This window comes from Schistocerca gregaria, chromosome 10 (assembly GCF_023897955.1).
Source record: "Schistocerca gregaria isolate iqSchGreg1 chromosome 10, iqSchGreg1.2, whole genome shotgun sequence".
NCBI lineage: Eukaryota > Metazoa > Arthropoda > Insecta > Orthoptera > Acrididae > Schistocerca > Schistocerca gregaria.
The window spans coordinates 87351386-87373927 of record NC_064929.1 but is presented as its reverse complement, the minus strand read 5'-3'; the positions used below and the strand labels follow the sequence as shown (position 1 = coordinate 87373927).

The 22542-nt window shown below is 46.5% G+C and overlaps 1 protein-coding gene across 3 annotated transcripts in view; it reads left to right on the top strand.

Moving 5' to 3' along the window:
* LOC126293706 (tyrosine-protein kinase Fer) overlaps window positions 1-22542 on the top strand; it is a 539925-nt gene that overhangs the window by 402501 nt on the left and 114882 nt on the right. For all 3 annotated transcript variants that reach the window (XM_049987015.1, XM_049987014.1, XM_049987013.1), the window contains exon 5: window positions 21093-21308. In XM_049987015.1, the coding sequence (XP_049842972.1) occupies window positions 21093-21308 (216 nt within the window). The remainder of the gene's footprint in view (window positions 1-21092; window positions 21309-22542) is intronic.

Here is a 22542-nt window from a genome sequence, read left to right as displayed (position 1 = left end):
GAAAAAGGAGGAAAATATCTTTATACAAGCAGCGTAAGCTGTCTCGTAGATTAAGCCAATCCAACAAACTCACCCCCACAAAAAAGGGGAACTTGTATTTACATAACATCAAATATTATAGTCTATACTTATATTAAATTAATAATAAAGTATCAGAACCTAATAAAAAACTTAAATGTTAGGGAAAGAATTTGTTTTGTCAGCACACGAACCACCACCCCAACAAATAACTCAATAATAGACAGGGACGCTATTCATTACACTTCTTTTTAGTCTCATTTTCTTCGTTTTTGTTCATTGCATCTCTTGAGGGCGGACGTCGTAAGACGACCGTTTAAATTCGTTCTTGATCGATTAACTCAGTTATTTTATTGTAGAAGGCACGTAACCCTCTGACCAAACACGCTGAGCTACTGTGCCGGCAGCTAAACCAACATCACCACTATCGTCTTTTATCGTAGGGTCTTCCCTTTCGCTAAAAACCCTAATCGTAGTTACGTTACTAATTGAAATTTAATTATAACACATTGTACCAAGAACAATACGTTTTGGGTGGATCTTCAGTGTGTCGCTGCATTCAAATAGCCTACTCTCATTATACGCAAGTTACAATAATTATTTTGCCACGAATATGATGTTTCTCATTATTTTATTGGATCGAATCACACAGTTAACAACGGGTTTTCCATTGATTCTCAATTTGGTGGTGCTCAGAAACGTCATATATAGATATAGGCTTCAAATTAATGCCAATATGGCGCCTCACAACTCTACTACAGGAGACGGTGAGCGTGTGACGTAGGTGGCGTTGTGCCGTCTCATTGGTCAACGCTTAAACGCAAGCTCAGAATATCTGACACGCCAGATATTGCTCCGTACGTTAGGGAGGACTCCGGAACGTGCTATTCCACGCTATGACGTCAGAAACTCGGCACGCTCAACGCTCAACGTTCGGATGCACAGACCGTGTGCCGACGGCTTTAGTCTTACATAAAACACTGCAGTTTTGTCTCGGTCGTGTTAGAGGCAACAGCACAAGAAGAGAACCAAAGAGAAACAATCACTCTCTGAACTTACATCGCACCCCCCCCCCCCCCCCTCAGATTTAGTTATAAGTTGGCACAGTACATAGGCCTAGAAAAACTGAACACAGATCAATCGAGAAAACAGGAAGAAGTTGTGTGGAACTATGAAAAAAATAAGCAAAATATACAAACTGAGTAGTCCATGCGCAAGAGAGACAACATCAAGGATAGCGTGAGTTCAGGAGCACCGTGGTCCCGTGGTTAGCGTGAGCAGCTATAGAACGAGAGGTCCTTTGTTCAAGTTTTCCTTCGACTGAAAAGTTTAATTTCCTTATTTTCGCAAAGTTATGATCTATCTGTTCGTTCATTGACGTCTCTGTTCACTGTAATAAGTTTAGTGTCTGTGTTTTGCGACTGCACCGAAAATCCGTGCGATTAGTAGGCGAAAGGACGTGCCTCTCCAATGGCAGCCGAAAACATTTGATGGCAAGGTCGCAGGTCAACCGATTCCTCCACAGGAAAACACGTCTGATATATTATATGCGACACTGGTGACGGCATGTGTGTCACATGACAGGAATATGTTGTGTAGCGGCCGCATACTACGGCGCAGTTACCTCGCATAGGACGGACGGACGTATAGATTATAATTGCCTGAAAAAAAGAACTTTTCACTTGAGGGAAGAGTTGAACCAAGGACCGCTCGTTCCGCAGCTGCTCACGCTAACCACGGGACCACGGTGCTCCTGAACTCACGCTATCCTTGATATTGTCTCTCTTGCGCATGGACTACTCAGTTTGTATATTTTGCTTATTTTTTTCATAGTTTCACACAACTTCTTCCTCTTTTCTCGATTGATCTGTGTTCAACTTTTCAAGGCATATCCACTGTGCCAACTTATAACTAAATCTGATGGGAGTGCGATGGGGAGCTTCCCTTATTAGCTGGTGATTTAAATAAAAGCATAGTCTCTAGAGGGGATCATATAACTCTCTTGGAAAATGGCTTTCTCAGACTGATCCTCCGTGATACTGTCGAGGTGGACATCGAGTCAATAATTAAATCACCGAAGACTAATGATTCTCCCTGATATGGTAGTGTACCTAAGAGAATACTAAAGTACTGTATACTTAGCCGTATTTGTAAGTCTTCCTTTGGGAATGGTGAATTTCCTGAACGATTAAAGTACTCAGTAGTAGAGCCGCTTTATGAAAAGGGAGAAATGTAGACAATTCTAGACCTATTTCTGTGCCATCAGTGTTTCCTACTTCTTGGGAAGGTGTATGTATGGATAACTGATCATTTCATTTCACATACTTTCTATAAAATCTACAGTTTGCCTTTACAAGTGGTTTAACAACTGAAAATGGTATATTCTTTTTTTCTGTGTGAGGTATTGCATGAATTAAACATAAGGTTTCGAAAGCTAGGCGTCTTTTTTTGAATTTTAAGGCATTTGATTGTGTTGCATCACAAAATATTGCTCCACAACTTAGACCATTATGGAACACAGGGACTAGCTCAAAATGGCTTCACCTCTTACTTTGAAAAACAGACAGCTAAAGGCCGTTCTGCAGAGCATCGCGAAAGGCTGCGATGTGGGGTCTAAGTGGGGTGCGGTTAAACGGGAGGGAGCCCCAGGGATCAGTGCTGGGGCAACGCGTGTTTCCTCTTTATGTACAAATGATATACCTTCTAGTATTACGAGTGGTTCCATTTCTGTTTGCTGGCCAACACTATCTCCGTAGTAAAGGATGTTGTGTGCAACTTTGATAATGTTTCAAACATTGCAGCTCTCAGTATATGCAGGGTGTTACAAAAAGGTACGGCCAAACTTTCAGGAAACATTCCTCACACACAAAGAAAGAAAATATGTTATGTGGACATGTGTCCGGAAACGCTTACTTTCCATGTTAGAGCTCATTTTATTACTTCTCTTCAAAACACATTAATCATGGAATGGAAACACACAGCAACAGAACGTACCAGCGTGACTTCAAACACTTCGTTACAGGAAATGTTCAAAATGTCCTCGGTTAGTGGATACACGCATCCATCCTCCATCGCATAGAATCCGTGATGCGATGATGCAGCTCTGGAGAATGGCGTATTGTATCACAGCCTTCCACAATACGAGCACGAAGAGTCTCTACATTTAGTACCGGGGTTGCGTTGACAAGAGCTTTCCAATGCCCCCGTAAATGAAAATCAAGAGGGTTGAGGTCAGGAGAGCATGGAGGACACGGAATTGGTGTGGCTCTACCAATCCATCGGTCACCGAATCTCTTATTGAGAAGCAGACGAACACTTCGACTGAAATGTGTAGGGGCTCCATCGTGCACGAACCACATGTTATGTCGCACTTGTAAATGCACATGTTCTAGCAGCACAGTTAGAGTATCCCGTATGAAATCGTGATAACGTGCTCCATTGAGCGTAGGTCGAAGAACGTGGGACCCAATCGAGACGTCACCAACAATGCGCATTCAAACGGATTCTCGTCAGTCCACACATGTCGATTGTGAAAATTTACGATTTGATCACGTTGGAATGAAGCCTCATCCGTAAAGAGAACATTTGCACTGAAATGAGGATTGACACATTGTCGGATGAACCATTCGCAGAACTGTACCCGTGGAGGCCAATCAGCTGTTGATAGTCCTTGCACACGCTGTACACGGTACGGAAACAACTGGTTCTCCCGTAGCACTCTCCATACAGTGACGTGGTCAACGTTACCTTGTACAGCAGCAACTTCTCTGACGCTGACATTAGGGTTATCATCAACTGCACGAAGAATTGCCTCGTCCATTGCAGCTTTCTTCGTCGTTCTAGGTATTCCCCAGTCGCGAGTCATAGACTGGAATGTTCCGTGCTCCCTAAGACGCCGATGAATTGCTTCGAACGTCTTCCTGTCGGGACACCTTCGTTCTGGAAATCTGTCTCGATACAAACGTACCGCGCCACGGCCATTGCCCCGTGCTAATCCGTACATCAAATGGGCATCTGACAACTCCGCATTTGTAAACATTGCACTGACTGCAAAACCACGTTCGTGATGAACACTAACCTGTTGATTCTACGTACTGATGTGCTTGATGCTAGTACTGTAGAGCAGTGAGTCGCATGTCAACACAAGCACCGAAGTCAACATTACCTTCCTTCAATTGGGCCAACTGGCGGAGAATCGAGGAAGTACAGTACGTACTGACGAAACTGAAATGAGCTCTAACATGGAAATTAAGCGTTTCCGGACACATGTCCACATAACATATTTTCGTTCTTTGTGTGTGAGGAATGTTTTCTGAAAGTTTGGCCGTACCTTTTTGTAACACCCTGTATATATTCTTTAATATTATGCTCTGCAGAAAATAAACTAAATCACAGTTAGACTCGGGTTTCATGTTCCTAATGCACACTGCACAAAAACCTGATATGGGCATGTGTTTAGCGAGACTGAACAGTTCAAATTCCAAGGCGTTCAGGTAGACATTTAACTGTTGTCGGAAGCCCATATTCACGATTGTGTTCAAAGCCTTAATGCTGCCATGTTCGCTATTGGAACAGTATCTAAACTGAGTCATAGTTCCGCACGAAAAGTAATGTACTTTGCTTATTTTCATTTACTTATAACATATGCTTTTATGTTTGGGTAACTCATCCCAATCTCAAATGGTATTTTTGGACCAGAAACGAGCGTTTTGAGCAATAAGTGGTGGAACGTCGCGATCGTCTTGTCTGGTTATTCTGACATTGACCTCTCAGTATATATATTCTTTACTGTCGTTTCTTGGTGTCAGTACCAGACTATTCCCAAGTATTAGCAGCTTTCAATCATTTCATACTACCCAGTCTCTCTTTGTATCGCATCTGCTTGACTCTTATGCAGAAAGGTGTGCAGCGTTCTGCTGCATCCATTTTCAATAAGCTACCACAGCATCGGGTGATGCTGAGGGAATTAGATTAGGAAATGAGACACTTAAAGTAATAAAGGAGTTTTGCTATTTGGGGAGCAAAGTAACTGATGATGGTCGAAGTAGAGAGGATATAAAATGTAGACTGGCAATGGCAAGGAAAGCGTTTCTGAAGAAGAGAAATTTGTTAACATCGAGTATAGATTTACGTGTCAGAAAGTCGTTTCTGAAGGTATTTGTATGGAGTGTAGCCATGTACGGAAGTGAAACGTGGACGATAAATAGTTTAGGCAAGAAGAGAATAGAAGCTTTCGAAATGTGGTGCTACAGAAGAATGGTGAAGATTAGATGGGTAGATCACATAACTAATGAGGAGGTAGTGAATAGGATTGGGGGGAAGAGGAGTTTGTGGCACAACTTGACTAGAAGAAGGGATCGGTTGGTAGGACATGTTCTGAGACATCGAGGGATCACCAATTTAGTATTGGAGGGCAGCGTAGAGGGTAAAAATCGTAGAGGGAGACCAAGAGATGAACACACTAAGCAGATTCAGAGGGATGTAGGCTGCAGTAGGTACTGGGAAATGAAGAGGCTTGCACAGGATAGGGTAGCATGGAGAGCTGCATCAAACCAGTCTCAGGACTGAAGACCACAACAAAAAAATGTCCATAGATTGGAATTATTTCAGTATTTAGGTTTTATTTCCAATTCGTATCAAAAATGTAATCTAAGATCTAATGTGTTTGTATTTCGGTGTTTTGGATTTCATTTCCGATAAGTATCGAATCTCATTTTGTTCGTTGCACTGGTTCGGGGTTAACTTCCCATGACAGCTGAGCCAGTTCCTCGTTGGTCCTCCACTCGGTGTTTTTTGTTTTTTATGTATTCACAGAGGGTGGCTAAACCTCTCACCGAACACGCCAAACTACCGCGCCGGCTGTTTGGGTAAGGGTTCACGACTCACGACCAGACCCAAACTTCCATATGTACTCGTGCATCAGTTACGTACACACTTCAAAAAAAGTTTTACATCACCCCGGTTCCCAGAACTCCTGGAGATAGACGTTGACGATGGCTATTGTATCACAGACAAAGTCTCTTTGATCAGAGATTTCACTAAACGCGCCCAAACATGTAAACAATCGTGCATGAGCAGCGCCTATTACGCGGAGGGAGTCCGACAGCCGATCAGCCCCAGTCATTCCACCAGGAAGGAGGTACACGGCTAGTGTTGTTTGTAGTTTAACCGTGCCTAGACGGTCAATACTGCGGTTCAATCACGTCCGCATTGTTGTTTTATGCCAGGAAGGCCTCTCAACAAGGGAAGTGTCCAGGCGTCTCGGAGTGAACTGAAGCGACTTTCTTCCGACATGGAGGAGATACAGAGAGAGAGGAACTGTCGATGACATGCCTCGCTCAGGCTGCCAGAGGGCTACTACTGCAATGGATGGCAGCTACCTATGGATTATGGTTCAGAGGGACCTTGACAGCAATGCCAGCATATTGAGTAATGTTTTTCGTGCAGCCACAGGACGTGGAGTTACAACTCAAACTGTACGGAATAGGCTGCACGATCCGGAACTTCACTCCCGACGTCCACGGCGAGGTCCATCTTTGCAACCACGACACCGTGCAGCGCGTTACAGATGGGCCAAACAACACGCTGAATGAACCGCGCAGGACTGGCATCACGTTCTCTTTACCGATGAGTGTCGCATATGCCTTCAGCCAGACAATCGTCGGAGGCGTGTTTGGAGGCAACCCGGTCAGGCTGAACACCTTAGACACATTGTCCAGCAAGTTGGAGGTTCCCTGCTGCTTTTTGGTGGTGTTATGCGGGTCCGACGTACGCCGCTGATGGTCTCGGATGACGCCGTAACAGCTGTACGGTGCACGAATGCCATCCTCCGACCGGTGGTGCAACCATATCGGCAGCATATAGGCGAGGCATTCGTCTTGCATGTCTTGTGAATGATTTCCTTCAGAATAACGAATGGCTGGACTAGAGTAGCCAGCATGTTCTCCAGACATGAACCTTATCGAACATGCAGGGGATTGATTGAATACGGCTGTTTATGGACGACGTGACCCACCAACCAGTCTGAGGGATCTACGCCGAATCGCCGTTGAGGAATAGGACAATCTGTACCGACAGTGCCTTGATGAACTTGTGGATCGTATGCCACGACGAATACAGGCGTGCATCGTTCCAAGAGGACGTGCTACTGGGTATTAGAGGTACCGGTGTGTACAGCAATGTCTCGCTGTATGGTGGTAGAACATCCTTTACTTTAATAAACCGGAAAGCGCCTAGTGACAAAAACTCGCATTTTTTTGTAGTTGTAACGACGAAACAAAAATACCGTTAGGAATTGTAAACAATCCACGTCCATATAAATGACGATCTGTCTTTGTTACTCTCGCTGAACACTGTGCCCGGTTATCAGTTTGTACAATACATAATGGTAGTGTAGAACTGACTTCCAGCTTTGATACACAGTCTGACTAAGAGTTCTGCTACGTCGCAGCCGGATCTGATCATCTATGAAGACGATCACCGATTTTTTTCCCTTTATTGTTATTTCCACCTCGCTTCATGTGGGCGGCGGTACAAACAAGCCGCCCTTCAGCCTGCTGAACATGTATCTAACGTAGATGGCAAAAAAAAACAAGGAGACGTATGCACTGTGAATTAAAATTATTTTAAAAGGCAAAGTCAATGGGAGAAAACAACTAACACGAGGGTGGTTTGAAAAGTTCTCGGAATCACCACGAGAGGTCAGTGTTAGCGCACCAGGATGTTCACGAGATATTTATTGGAGTGTTGCCCGTAAACACAGCAACGACAGTACTCTCGGGAGAGAGCTACGGCGGTGACGTGGCACCGGTTGTTGTTCCCGCGGAGTGATTTGCGATGATAGTGAAAATCGAAATTCGGGCAGTAGTTAGTACTTCGTAAAGAAAGGTGTGAAAGCAAAGGAGATTCGTGTTCATTTCCAGAATACTCTTGCGGCCTCTGCTCCTTCATACTCATCTTATAACATTTCAGCTCCTCAACACCAAATTAAAACGTTGCAGTAGGAGGTGTCTGCTTCGTGCAAAAGATCTTGAGTTCATATTGACGACAACAAGTAATTCTTCATTACAGACGTTTATTTACAAACAGAACTGACAGACTTGACAGACTCAACAACTGACTCTCAGAGCTAACCGCACTGCATATCCGAACTGGCAACTGACAACTCCTAGGTGTATTAATATCTTTCCAAACAATGAGAGTCTTTGACAGTGTTTTGTTTACAATACGATAGCAATTCACGACTTAAAACTAAATTACACATTACAGAATTTTAGTACAGATTAAAGTAAGTAAAAGGATCAGTACATATAAATTCTTACAAGCATAATTTCCAAATAGATTTTATAACATTTTTCTACCAGCTTCTGGATAACCTTCACCAGATTTGTACCGATGTTTCCAGAAATATCTTGACATTTGATTCTGGATATTTCTTGAGTGATTTAGAACAACTATTTATATGTAAAATGATTTAAATCGTGTTTCAAAACGTAAATAAATCTTTTTAGCAATATTTCTTGATACAAATCGTCTTTCGAAATTAGGTTACGAAACAGTTTTCACAAGTTTTCGTATTTTTGCGATCATAATATAGAATTTCTCCATAGAAAGTTCCAGAAGTGTGCATTAAACGTTCATTTACAGACTTTCTCTTTAGCTGGTGAGTTTTTAAAAGTATCTTGTCCATATTATACGAAATAATTTAGCTCAAAACTGATAATTTATACAATTAATCAGAGCTACAGCAAACAGTGAGTCTTTCTTTTACAAAATTAAATATAATTGCAAAATTGAATGAAAATAGGTTACTAACACTAATATATATTTACATTAATTCTATTTTTGTTCTTTCTGTGCAAAATGTCCTAATATTGACACAGTACAATATTTAAACATCACCAAAGTTTCCCTTTCCATTTTGCATATCTGTATCGACATCCCCTAAAAGTCTACAGTATCGAATACTTCTATATGTCTCAATATGTCCTGTAATGTTACAATCTGTTGCCAGGTGAACAATTGAATTTAAATTTGGTCGGGAGAGCTTAGATGGTGATCTCGGCAGTGGTCGTCCAAGACGAGTCACTACTCGAGAAATCATTGCAAAAGTGCACAAAATGGTCACAGAGGATCGCCGATTGAAAGAGCGTGAAATTGATCACGCTTGCCAGATGTGATCTCAAATGGTATATCACATTGTAACTGAAGAATTACAAATGAAAGAAGTACCTCCAAGATGGGTGCCGCGACTCTTGACGCTGGATCAAAAACGCACGAGAATGGACATATCAGAATAATGTTTGGCCCGTCATCCGAGATGACGGATTTTGGCGGGTAGATAGGTGAACTGGGCTGCCTCCACTAACCTAACTCCCCACCGACCACTCTAACGGATCTACGCGGAACTGCTGTTGAGGAGTGGGACAATCTGGATCAACAGTGCCTTGATGAACCTGTGGACAGCATGCCACGACGAATACAGGCGAGCATCAGTGCAAGATGTGGTGCTAAGGACATTAGAGGTACCAGTGTGTACAGCAGTCTGGACCACCACCTCTGAAGGTCTCGCTGTGTGCTGGTACTACATGCAATGCGTGGTTTTCATGAGCAGTAAAACGGGCGGAAATGATATTTATGTTGATCTCTATTCCAATTTTCTGCACACGTTCCGGAACTATCGGATTCGAGGCGAGGCAAAACTTTTTTTTGCTGTGTGTATATTTCCGTACAGGTGACACATTTTACTTGCAACTCCCACGCCCAGTGTCGGCGGATGAATATCGTATGTACAAGTGAGAGCAGTCGCTGCCTGACGCAGTAACGCCAGCGGAGGCGCGCCCTCAAGAATTTCCAAAAATTACTGACGTCGAGCAGCACCAATCTCCGCCCCTCCAGATTCTGGAACGCCGTGCCCCACCTTATACCCTGCATCTGCTTACCTTCCTCCTCGACGGTCCTCCACCAGCTCTCCTCGCTCACACTGAATGTCTCTCAATCCGTAACCTCGACTGCAGCAGTCCTATTATGCCCCCCCCCCCCCTCCTCTCCAGTCCCTGGCTGCTGCCACGCCTCTGCCTCCACGCACCACCACTCCTATACCTGCACCGCTCTTGATGAAATTTCAACTGTCTCCCTCTCCTGGACCACAGGCTCCACCCCAATATCTACCCGACCTATCAACCCTCCCCTCTGCCCCTCCCCTTCCTTCCCTTTCTCTCTTCTTTCCGTCGCCCCCCCCCCCACATCCACTAGCTTTTTCCTCTCAGATGTACAGGCCCCGATACCAGCTATCCCTCTTTCCCTGTCCCCCACAGCAGACCGTGTCTCGTCACCACATCTTACCAGTCCTCATTCCCCGTCACCATCATTTTCCATAACGACTCACCCTTTCTTCTCCCTACAACCCACCGTCCCAGGGCGGGTTCTGTCTCAGTTATAGTGAAAGCATACGGTGAGTCGTCTTTAATGGTCAGTCTATCTTCTGTCCTGCTCAGTGTTCCTTCTTCAGATGCTTCTCCAAGTGTTTAGTGGTCTTCAACTCTCCCTTAAAGTGTTTTCGCTATGCCGTCTGTGAACATTTTTGTCACTATTTAAAAAAAAAAATTCGTGAAGACAGCATTCTACGAGGGTGGTTCGCAAAGTTATCTGAACGGAATAGAGAAAAAGTACATACATCACTGAAATTTTATTTATTTTTCAATGTAGTCTCCTTGTAGATTAATGCACTTAGTCCAACGATGTACCAGTGCCTCGATCCATCTCGAAATTGAGTTCTCTCCAGGCCTGCAAAATAGTTATCAACTACAGCTATCAATTCTTTGTTTGAAGTGAATCTTCATCCACCAACAAACATTTTCGGTTTTGGGAAGAGATGTAAGTCTGACAGAGCCATATAAGGTGAATAAGGCTGGTATAGCAACAATTCATAACTTAGATCATGTAATTTTGCCATGCTGACGGCATGTGTGAGAGTGGGCAATGTCTCGATGGAAGATGACTTGATTCCTTGCTAAGCTTGGCCTTTTTCGCGTATCTTTTGTTTCAAATTGTCCACGAGGTAGTATTCTCGAGTAATTGTTTGCCCATTGAGGAGATAATCTACAAACAGAGCCCCTTCACATCCCATAACACTGATCCCATGGCCTCTCTTGCTTGATTTGGTGGTGAGGATTCAGCTTGTTTCCACTGGTTTGACTGTCGTTTTGTCTCCAGGGTATTGCAGTGCACCCAAGTGTCATCTGTGGTCACAAACCGGCGCGATAAATCTTGTTCGTAGTAGTGGGACTACACTGATGTCACGCCACATTCCATTGTTGCCAAATTTATTCAAGATGGCGGTGATGACGTCATCGAAGATGGCGGAATTTGGTGGGAAGTTAGAATTTTGGTGGGAAGGTAGGTCAATTGGGCTACCTCCACTAACGTAACCCTCCAGAAAAAAATGGGTGGGAAATTCAAATTCCAGCAGGATAATGCGTCACACCACGATTAAGACGGGAAAATAGACCAATGGGGCTGCGTCCACTAACCTAACCCTCCCTCCCCCCAAGAAAATGGAGAGAAGTTCAAATTCCAACAGGATAATGCACCACACCTCTCTTATCTCTACTAAGCAAAGAAAATCGCAGGAAAATAGCTCTCTTGGACTACTTCCACTAACCTAAGTCACCCGACCGCCACCTCTTAGTACGAACTGGCACCAACTTTTAATTTTTGCCGCAAACAAAATCAAATCCCATATGCCTACTAAGCTAACAAAATGGCGCGAAAGAAAAGGCACGTTACTAACCTCAGTCGCCAGACTGCCACCACCTCCAAAGGGTGTGTGGGAAAGGACTTGGACATAAGACTTCATTAAAACAATTTCATGCATATATGTTCACCACAAGGTCAGGATTGCAACTGACTTAGTACGCATCACCACCACCAGTGGGCGCTCTCATATGTGATGCAATCCAAGATGGCGACACCCAGTGTTTTCACCATGAGGTCTGGACTCCAACTGACTTAGTACACAGTGCCACCGCTAGACGACGCCACCGTGACGTCAATCAGAATGGCTGCACCAAGTGTATACACCAATGTGGTGTAAGATTGTACAGTTGCCCTACCTCCAGTAACCTAACCCTATAAAAATCGCGCGAAGTTCAAATTCGAACATGATTTTACGGTACACCTACAATAATGCGGGAAAAAACGGACTTGTCTTTATTATTATTTAAACAATATCATGCAGGTGTGTTCGCCACGAGGTTCGTACTCCAACTGGCTTAGTTCATATTCTCGTCTGCAGAGGGTGCCACCATTGTGTCAGAACCATTATTCTAGATGGCTGCATCCACTGAGTCCACCATCGCCTGCACCAGAGGACGCCACGACGATGTCCGCTTTCTCTCGCGCCACCTCACCGTATGACTGCTCACATCACATCCTTAGGCCGGCTGGCGCCAAAGTCGTTTGCTGGACAGTGGAATCTGCCCTGACGTCACACAACCGCGTGTCCACCACGTGGCTTGCTCGGCAAAGAACGCATCTGTCCTACCAATTAACTAAGTACTTAATTCCGTTTCAGTTTTAATCATGTTAAATAATTCAATTTACAATTTCATATAGATATGAGAAGGCGTTCAACTACCTACTTTCAACTACTTTTCTAGGATCAGACTACCACCTCTTCCTAGGAACCCTCGCCGAGTTTGAATTCTGGCAGTGAAGAAAGGTCACTTTCGTTTTCACTGCCAACCTCAGAAATTTGCGCGTAAAGAATGGATAATTCTATTAACCTCAGTCATCCGACCGTCACTTCCTCCTAGGATCAGGCACCAAGTGTGAAATCTGCCAGTGAACAAAGCTCACTTGGTTTTCGCTACCAACATAAGAAAATTGCTGCAAATGAAGCTCACCACCACCACAACTAACCTAAGTCGCCAGACCGCCACCTTTTTCTAGGGGCCGGTGGTAAAAGGACTTAAAAGAACTCACCCGCCCTAGGCCCATGGAGGGAGGAAGGAGTGTACTTTATTTATTTCCGAGCAGTTTATTTAGGGATGGAGTACATGTATCACAGAACACACGTTCTGACATGCCCCACAGCATACAGACCTGCAAACCACTCCTACGTTTGTGGTGGCGCATTATTCCCTCCAATGTAACAAATTGTTCGGTCGACTGCTTCTGCATATTTGATGCCTTTATTTAGTTGAGGGAATATGGGTTGTGGTGTGTTGGACACAAGTTTGCCTGTTCTCTAGGCGTGGGAAAGGCCGTAGTTGGTTTGTAAACAATCTCGATCATGTGGAATCTGTTAGATCACCGACTTCGGTATTCGAGAGTGCAAATATCAGTTTCCTCTACTTGTTTGTAGTTAGTCAATGGTTTACAGCACGCTTCGCCTGGCTTACGTTTGGTGTTTGTGGAGAAATAATTTACGGTCTATATCTTGCGCATTATGTTGCGTTAGCGATCGAGTGGTTAGTTCTGTGTGCCCAATATCGAGAAGTACGGCGAAAATTGTGTAATATTATGGCGAACATACGGGTGTTCTTGTAATAAACTATTCTGGAGATGAAACTTCCTGGCAGATTAAAACTGTGTGCCCGACCGAGACTCGAACTCAGGACCTTTGCCTTTCGCGGGCAAGTGCTCTACCATCTGAGCTACCGAAGCACGACTCACGCCCGGTACTCACAGCTTTACTTCTGCCAGTATCCGTCTCCTACCTTCCAAACTTTACAGAAGGTCTCCTGCGAAACATGCAGAACTAGCACTCCTGAAAGAAAGGATGTTGCGGAGACATGGCTTAGCCACAGCCTGGGGGATGTTTCCAGAATGAGATTTTCACTCTGCAGCGGAGTGTGCGCCGATATGAAACTTCCTGGCAGATTAAAACTGTCCCGAGGTCGAGTCTCGGTCGGGCACACAGTTTTAATCTGCCAGGAAGTTTCATATCGGCGCACACTCCGCTGCAGAGTGAAAATCTCATTCTGGTATTCTGGAGATGACTGTAGAAATGCGAACAAGAAAGCTTAGAGCGTTTATGCCAAGGGGAAAGGACCATGTCTTTGAATGTCAGTGGGATATAGGAACAGTGAGAACGTCTGAGTATGTTGAGAGCAGGAAGGCTATCACGTTATGTCCCGGAGGAAGACTGTATTAGGCGATATTTTGGTAAACAGGTTCTGTTAGGGTGACAATTTCCGTGCATACAAGCTGAGGTATGAAGAAAGCGGGCGTTAACGATTTTTTTTTTTTTTACAGAGAGATGTGACGTAAGAATAAGATTGGGAAGGTTGTTAGATGAGTTTGTAATTATGTGCGTGCACTTGGCAGTGTTGCGTCACTCATGCTGGGGTGGGGGGGGGGGGGGGGGGGGGGACGTGCAGTTGAGTGCATGTGTCAACATGCTCTGCGCTGTTTTGCATTCAATGGCAAAGAGAAGTGGCCCCTGGAGATGCCTCGAATATGAGGCTGGCGTGAACGCGCTTTGGAGTGCTATGACAGTATAGCGGTGACTGTATAGAGGAACGCAACTGTCATCGGTGTTCGGTGGTGGTGGCTGGCTGGTGCGGTGGACCGCGCGTCCCTGGCCGGTAGCCCCAGGAGCTGTGTCCAGGTGAACACGTATTTGGATAGGAGTTTCACCGGCGTGAAGTATGAATGCGGCTGTCGTCACCTCATGTTTGCGGAAGCCGAGCAGGGATCCGTCAGGCGTGTGACTTCGTGGGGGAGAGAGTGTGGTGGTGGGTGCTTGTGCGCGTCTGCTGCGTTATGCTGCGAGCGGCACTGTAGGCTGTGCCATGCGTTATTTGGACAGTTTAAGAGTACTGAGCGTGATGCAGATATGTGTACTGCAGCTGGCCGGAGTGGCCGTGCGGTTCTAGGCGCTACAGTCTGGAAGCGAGCGACCGCTACGCTCGCAGGTTCGAATCCTGCCTCGGGCATGGTTCAAAATGGTTCAAATGGCTCTGATCACTGTGGGACTTAACATCTATGGTCATCAGTCCCCTAGAACTTGGAACTACTTAAACCTTACCAATCTAAGGACAGCACACAAGACCCAGTCATCGCGAGGCAGAGAAAATCGCTGACCCCGCCGGGAATCGAACCCGGGAACCCGGGCGTGGGAAGCGAGAACGGTACCGCACGACCACGAGCTGTGGAGCTCGGGCATGGATGTGTGTGATGTCCTGAGGTTAGTTAGGTGTAATTAGTTCTAAGTTCTATGCGACTGATGGCCTCAGAAGTTACGTCCCATAGTGCTCAGAGCCATTTGAACCTTTTTTTGTGTACTGCATTATTTAGGATTAGTTTGCTATTCTGTATTGAAATTAGGAGTTGTTTGCGTGTCTGCAGACTGTGTATTGTGACGCCGAGCACGTTAGGGTGGATGTTTTTTTATCAGTGTGATGGAAATATTCGATCGCTAAATAAAATGTTTGAAACTAAATAGAGTGAACTCCTTCTTTACTCCCCCCAGCAGCCTAGAGCAGGTTGAGTCGTTTTCAAATGGCTCTGAGCACTATGGGACTTAACATCTGAGGTCATCAGTCCCCTAGAACTTAGAACTACTTAAACCTGACTAACCTAAGGACATCACACACATCCATGCCCGAGGCAGGGTTCGAACCTGCGACCGTAGCGGTCGCGCGGTTCCGGACTGTAGCGCCTAGAACCGCTGAGCCACTCTGGGCGGCGAGTCGTTTTCCCTCACGATCTTGTTTTACGTCACTAAACGGACGACAGCGCCGTAGACCTCGTGGAGAACACACTGTTTACTGCCATCGTGGATAACTGTACTTCTGTCATCAGCCGGTGTCACTGTTGTGTCCTCTCACGGCGAGGAAATGTACTAAGACATCTGGGGTCTGGAGCTCGTGATGAACACACTAGGTGGCGCCACCTTAGATTACGGTACTTACATAACTACAGCGTCCTGTAGTGGCATCGATATGAACTAAGTCAGTTGGGCTATGGACTCAGTTGCGAATACACTTGGTGGTGGTGTTGCCTCTAATTGCTTAAATAAAGGCCGGTGTATGATTTCGACAGTTGATGATTAGCAGGCAGAGTCTTTTACATGGATTATTATTTTGACATTTTAGGAGTTGTTATGTAGGAGTGGTTAGCAAGTCCGTATGCTGTGGGGCATGTCAGAGCATGTGTTCTGTGGTACATATACCCCATCCCATAAAGTACACCCCTTACTCCCGCCATCAGCCTAGTGCGGGCTGAGTCCTTTTACCACCCACCTCTAGGAAGAGGTGGCAGTTTGGCGACTTAGGTTAGTGGTGGTGGTGGTGAGGTCTGTTTCCAGCAATTTTCCTCTGTTGATTTCACACTTGGCGCCTGATCCTAGGAGGAAGTGATGGTCGGGTGGCTGAGGTTAGTACAAGTGTCCTTTCTTTGCGCGCAAATATCTTAGGTTGGTAGCGAAAGCGAAAGTGACTTTTTTTACTGCCAGAATTCAAACTCGGCGACGGTTCCTAGGAAGAGGTGGCGGCCTGATCCTTGAAAAGAAGTTGAAAGTAGGTAGTTGAACACCTTTTCGTACTGTTACGCCTTCTGCACCACTTGTTAGCAACAGACACAGTGGCTGTGCTAAAGACTGAGACAGTGTGGTGTTTTACAATTATTTGTCCTTGATCGTCGCTGCCCAGCCTTGCGGATTCCTGCACCTGGCTGCTTCTGTGTTTTCTCTAGACAGTGCGCGCAACGCACGCCACTGACCAAACTCGGGAGCCTCGGGCCACCAGCGCTCCGCTGAAGCCAGGATGCCCCGTGGTTGACGCCGGCCGCGGTGGTCTCGCGGTTCTAGGCGCGCAGTCCGGAACCGTGCGACTGCTACGGTCGCAGGTTCGAATCCTGCCTCGGGCATGGATGTGTGTGATGTCCTTAGGTTAGTCAGGTTTAAGTAGTTGTAAGTTGTAGGGGACTGATGACCACAGCAGTTGAGTCCCATAGTGCTCAGAGCCATCTGAACCCTGTGGTTGAGATCAACTCGTCGCCGCTCGGCGCCCCAGTACGTGAGGCCAGCTGCCGCCGCCTGCTGCACGGCCGGCTGGGGAGCCGCCAGTCGCGGTGTCGGCCAGCTCCCGCCACGGACGGACCGCGCGACGTGCCCTGAGGTCCGGGCGTCGGTCCCCGGCGGCCCTGCTGCAAGTTCTCGCCACGGTGCCGACCGGACTCGGGCCGACCTCCACAGCTGAAGCTGACATCTGGCGGCGAACGGATGACTCCTGCCAGCTGCAACTCTTCCGGAATCGTCACCTACGAATACTGAACATTCGGACACGGACCACGTCCGTCCTCAGATCCGAGCTGCTCCCTGATGGCTTCTGTCCGTTGCTGCCTGCGCTCCACTATCTATATCCGGCAGGAGGAGGTTTTTTACCCTCGGTGGCAGCTCCTTGTTATTACTCCCGCAGTACATTGCAGCGTAAAGTAGCGTGCTGGCCTCACTTCCTTACTCATCACTCCCCACGCTTCGCTCGGCGCTCAGTCTGCGTGCGTCCTTCCGTCAGCCGGTTGGTAGACTGCTGTTGTCAGCAAAGCTATCTGTGCCGCGCCTACTTCGCAATGCCGCGATCGCCGGCGTGCCTCTGTTTTGCCATTCTCCGCTGCGTGAAGCAACGCTTACTACATGTGGCCGCAACAATACCTGTACGAAATTGTAAATTGAATTATTTAATATGATTAAAACCCAAATGGAATCAAGGTCTTAGTTAATTGATAGGTTAGATGCGCGATGTGGGTGTTAGCATACTTACAGAAGACTATGTCCAGCGCTTGTACGGAGGTGGTAGCTGAGGGAGTGTGACGTAAGTGGTCGGATGGCTGTGGGGTAGCAGCGCGACGCATGTAATGCGCGCGCTCCTGTGATAGAGAGCATACGATCTTGTGTCACTTAACTTAGTGAGAGCGTTCTTTGTCGAGCAAGCCACATGGTGGACTGGCGGTTGTGTGACGTCAGGGCAGATTCCACTGTCCAGCAAACAACTTTGGTGCCAGCCGGCCTAAGGATGTGACGTGCGCGGTCGGACAGTCGCAGACCGGTGAGGCAGCGTGAGAGAAAGCGGACGTCATGGTGGCGTCCTCTGACTCTGGACCTCGTGGTGGTCGACACAGTGGGTGCAGCCATCTTGAATAACTGTACATGCGTCATGTTCTGATTAAGGGTAGCTCCCTCTGCTGATGAGAATTTGAACTAAGCCAGTTGGAGTCTGGGCCTCGTGGCAACACACCGGGACGATATTGTTTAAATAATAAAAAGTCCGTTTTTCCCGCCATTATCATAGGTGTCCGCATTGTCATGTTGGAATTTGAACTTGATGCGATTTTTATTTGGGGAGGGGTTAGGTTAGTGGAGGTAGGCCATGTGTACAGTCTTACACCACGTGGCGGGTACATTGGATGACGTCATCATCACGGTCGCCAGCTTGGATGACGTCACGGTGGCGTCCACTAGCGGTGGCACTGTGTACTAAGTCCAGACCGCGTGGTGAATGCACTGGGTGCCACCATCTCGGATTGCGTCACAGATGAGAGCGCCCTCTGGTGGTGGCGATCTGTACTAAGTCAGTCAGAGCCCTGACCTTGTGGTGAACACACACGCAAGGAATTTTTAAAATTAAGTCTTATGACCAAGTCCTTTTCCCAAGAATCCTTAGGAGGTGGCGGCAGTCTGTCGACTTATGTTAGTACAGTGCCTTTTTTAGCGAAATTTTGTTAGCTTAGTAGACATATGGGAATATAATTACAGCAAAACTTAAGTTGGTGTCAGTTCGTAGGTAGAGGTGGCGATGGAGTGACTTAGGTTAGTGGAGGTAGACCAAGTGAGATATTTTCCTGCGATTTCCTTTGCTTAGTGTGTTGCATTATCCTGTTGGAATTTGAACTTACCGCCATTTTCTAGGGGGTGGGGGGTTAGGTTAGTGGAGGTAGTCCAATTAGTCTATTTTCCCATCTTTTTGGTGGTGTGACGCATTATCCTGCTGGCATTTGAATTTCCCACCATTTTTTTTACTGGAGGGTTAGGTTAGTGGATGGAGCCCAATTGACCTGCCAAAATTGAAACTTCCCACCAAATTCCGCCATCTTGGATGACGTCATGCGCTGTTTCGAAGTCTACATGACGCCATCTTGGATGATGTCACCGCCGCCATCTTGAATAACTTCGGTGGGGTGATATCAGTTTAGTCCCACTACTATGAAAAGGATTTATTGCGCTGCTTTGTGACCACAGATGAAACTTGGGTGCACTACTGTACCCTGGAGACAAAACGACAGTCAAAGCAGTAGGAACGTGCTAATTCTGCCCCACCAAAGAAAGAAAAGACAGTTCCTTAGGCGGGAAAGCCATAGCATCAGTGTTGTGGGATGCAAAGGGATTCTGTTTGTAGATTATCTCCCCACTGGGCAACAATTACTGGAGAATACTATACTGACCTGGTGCACAAATGAAACAAAAGGTACGTGGAAAAAGGCAAGGCTTAGGAAGGAATCAAGTCATCTTCCATCGAGAGAATGCATACCCTCACACATTCCGGCGCCATGGAAAAATGACATGAACGAAGATATGAATTGTTGCCATACCCGACTTACATGGCTACGTCACACTTCCACCTCTTCCCAAAACCAAAAATTTTTGTTGGTGGACGAACATTGACTTCAAACGAAGAATTGATAGCTGTAGTTGACAACTGTTTTGCAGGCCTGCAGGAAACTCAATTTCGAGATGGGATCAAGGCACTGGAACATCGTTGGACCAAGTGCATTGATCTACAAGGAGACTATTTTGAAAAATAAATAAAATTTCAGTGATGTATGTACTTTTTCTATATTCCGTTCAGAAAACTTTTCGAACCACCCTCGTAGAATGCTGCCTTCCCGAATTTTTTTAAAATAGTGACAAAAATGTTCACAGACGGCATAACGAAAACACTTTAAGGGAGAACTGAAGAACACTTAACACTTGGAGAAGCATCTGAAGAAGGAACACTGAGCAGGACAGAAGATAGACTGACCATTGAAGACGACTCACCGTATGCTTTCAGTATAACTGAAAAGGAACCCGCCCACGGTCGGTGGGTTGTAGTGGGAAGAAAGGGTGAGTAGTTATGGAAAATGATGGTGACGGGGAATGAGGACTGGTAAGATGTGGTGACGAGACACGGTCTGCTGTGGGGAACAGGGAGAGAGGGATAGCTGGTATCGAGGCCTGTACATCTGAGAGGAAAAAGCTAGTGGGTGGGGGGGCGACGGAAAGAAGAGAGAAAGGGAAGGAAGGGGAGGGGCAGGGGGAGCGTTGATAGGCCGGGTAGATATTGGGGTGGAGCCTGTGGTCCAGGAGAGGGAGACAGTTGAAATTTCATCAAGAGCGGTGCAGGTATAGGAGTGGTGGTGCGTGGAGGCAGAGGCGTGGCAGCAGCCAGGGACTGGAGAGGAGGGGGGGGGGGGGAGGCATAATAGGACTGCTGCAGTCGAGGTTACGGATTGAGAGACATTCAGTGTGAGCGAGGAGAGCTGGTGGAGGACCGTCGAGGAGGAAGGTAAGCAGATGCAGGGTATAAGGTGGGGCACGGCGTTCCAGAATCTGGAGGGGCGGAGATTGGTGCTGCTCGACGTCAGTAATTTTTGGAAATTCTTGAGGGCGCGCCTGCGCTGGCGTTACTGCGTCAGGCAGCGACTGCTCTCACTTGTACATACGATATTCATCCGCCGACACTGGGCGTGGGAGTTGCAAGTAAAATGTGTCACCTGTACGGAAATATACACACATCGAAAAAAATTTTTTCATCACCTCGGTTGCGAGAGTTCCGAAACCTGTAATACACAGAATGGAATAGAGATCAACATAAATATCATTTCCGCTGATGAAAACCACACATTGCATGTCCTACCACCATACATGGAGACATTCAGAGGTGGTGGTCCACATTGCTGTACAGACCATATCCAGAAATTAGTAACGAGCATTCCGGAGGGCTACTATTCAGTTTGTATTGTTGAAAATGCAAGTTTGTAGCCGGCGTCGGCTGTGAAGTGGACGTTAGAGGTGAGACGCGGGGTTGCAGGTCGCCGCCGCAGGGGCCGCCCACGCCGACGCTGTCGTTCGACGACAGCCTGGTGGAGGACACGTCGGGCAAGCTGCTGCCCAACCAGCTGGCCGTGGACAACCTCACCATCGAGAGCCTGCGCGCGCGCCTGCTCGAGCTGGAGGCCGGCGTGCGCGACAACCAGGAGCTGCAGCACCACCTCACCGCGCAGCTGCCCTCCGAGCCGGCCGCCAGGTACCTCGGCCTGGCCGGCTGCTGCTGCCGCCGGGATCACACAGTCTGCTTTCACCCGCGGAAACGGCCGTTCTGAGCGTCTTCAGTGTCTCACCTGTTACGTAACTACATACACACGGCAAGAAGCACGAAAATACAACGTGTCTGAAAACTCTTTCCCTGATTACATAAATTGATAACTCAGGATAGAAATAAGATACAAATATGAAACTTGTGTCTGTTTACAAACTATATGTGGTGTGCGTACTGTAAGACCTTCGGTACACACACCATCAGATTATTTGACTTGTAGCTCTAACGAAGTAGGCGAGTGTCAGCAAGATGTCTCGTGGTCTTATCGTGGCGTGTTTATCTTCTGCCGTTAGGTCACACGATAGAAATGCCACTTGCACGCTTAGAATAGCAGATTGACGGTGACCAACTTTAAACACAACTTGATAATTTTCACACACACTTATTATAATAATAAAAAGCATAGACATCACGTAACTTGATTCTGGATGCTGTTTACAACTGACAATCTGAAGTTCCGTTGGTCTTGGTACGTTAATCTTATTCTCACATGTCTCTGATACTTGACAAAGTGTCTATACATTGCTCTTCATGGCTATGTACAGCAATATGATAATCTTATTAGGCGCAGACTGAAACTTCACTATAGACTGGAACAGACTGATGCAGACTAATGCAGACTAACTAATCGTAGGTCAGTACACTTGTTATAATACCTCATGCGTTCGGGTATCACTGCGCGAGTGTGATCCGCGAGGAGAAAAGGTTCCACGTTAGCAGCAGTCTCATTGGCTGCGTTACATATTAACACGTGGATCGGCAGAAACAGAATTTGGTCCGTCTCTACGGCAGCGCCATCTCGTAGTGCGGAGATGGACGAGCGCTGCGCCTGTGCTGTTGAGCTTAGCGGGGCGCGCTCTAGTGGGAAAGTTGTGTACACGCTGACTACGCGGAATTATGTACACAACACTACCAAAGTTTTTTTCACACATCGGTAAACTTCTTCCACATTAGCACCCTCGGTAGCACGTAGCACATCTAGGTGATACTCAATTTCCGCCCACACATTAGCCAACATCTCCTGAGGGATCGATTCAACGACTGTGGTTATCCATTGCAGCAGGGTTTCAATATCTGATACACGTGTTCGGTAGACCTCTTCCTCTACATATCGCCATAACAAGAAGTCTAATGGTGGTTATGTGAGGAGAGCGTGGAGGCC